At 69.1% G+C, this 625-nt stretch overlaps 1 protein-coding gene across 1 annotated transcript in view; it reads right to left on the reverse strand.

Annotated features, from left to right (window-relative positions):
• The window catches only part of DDX54 (DEAD (Asp-Glu-Ala-Asp) box polypeptide 54), a 4864-nt gene extending 4401 nt beyond the window's left edge, over window positions 1-463 (reverse strand). The window contains exons 1-2 of the mRNA XM_009330882.1: window positions 423-463; window positions 73-168 (exon numbers count right to left, since the gene is read on the reverse strand). Of these exons, the coding sequence (XP_009329157.1) occupies window positions 73-168; window positions 423-463 (137 nt within the window). The remainder of the gene's footprint in view (window positions 1-72; window positions 169-422) is intronic.
• Window positions 464-625: the final 162 nt, after the last annotated feature.

The following is a 625-nucleotide window of genomic DNA, read 5'->3' on the forward strand; positions in this document are numbered from 1 at the left end:
TCACTCACCCCACATGCGGGGACACTGGCAGCCCCAGGTACCCCCAGGGGACCCCCCCTGCACCCTGCTGACCTGTCGGCCTCGTCGAACACCACGTACTCCACGGTGTGCAGCTTCAGTTTCATCTCCACCGCCACGTGCACCAGGCGCCCGGGGGTGGCGATGATTCTGCGGGGACAGAGCTGGTGACAGGACCAGGTGGGGAGGGACGGCGTCCCCACACCATCCCGGGTGCAGGTCCCAAATCCGACCCAAACGGAGACCCCCGTGTCCCCCACGGGGAGCAGGGGAAGGTGCTCCAAGGGAACACCAGGACACGTCCATCAGGCACGCTGGCCGTAAACACCAGTGATGTCCCTGGACGGCGGGTAGCTCCTGGGGGCCGTTTCCCCACCAGGTCCCCTCCCCGCGCCCCTACTCACATGTCGGGGTTCTCGTGCAGGGCGGCGAACTGGTCCTCCATCCTGCGAGAGGGGGGGGAGAGGCTGGGGCGGTGGGGGGCGGCACGGGGCGGCTCAGCCCCTCGCCAGGTTTTGGGGAGGCTTTCGGGAAGCGGGGACCGGTGGGGACACGGGGATGGCTTACTTGTCTCCCCCCCGGAGCGCGGCTGGCTTCGCGCCGGTGA

Source organism: Pygoscelis adeliae, unplaced genomic scaffold (genome assembly GCF_000699105.1).
Source record: "Pygoscelis adeliae isolate BGI_AS28 unplaced genomic scaffold, ASM69910v1 Scaffold358, whole genome shotgun sequence".
NCBI classification, from domain to species: domain Eukaryota; kingdom Metazoa; phylum Chordata; class Aves; order Sphenisciformes; family Spheniscidae; genus Pygoscelis; species Pygoscelis adeliae.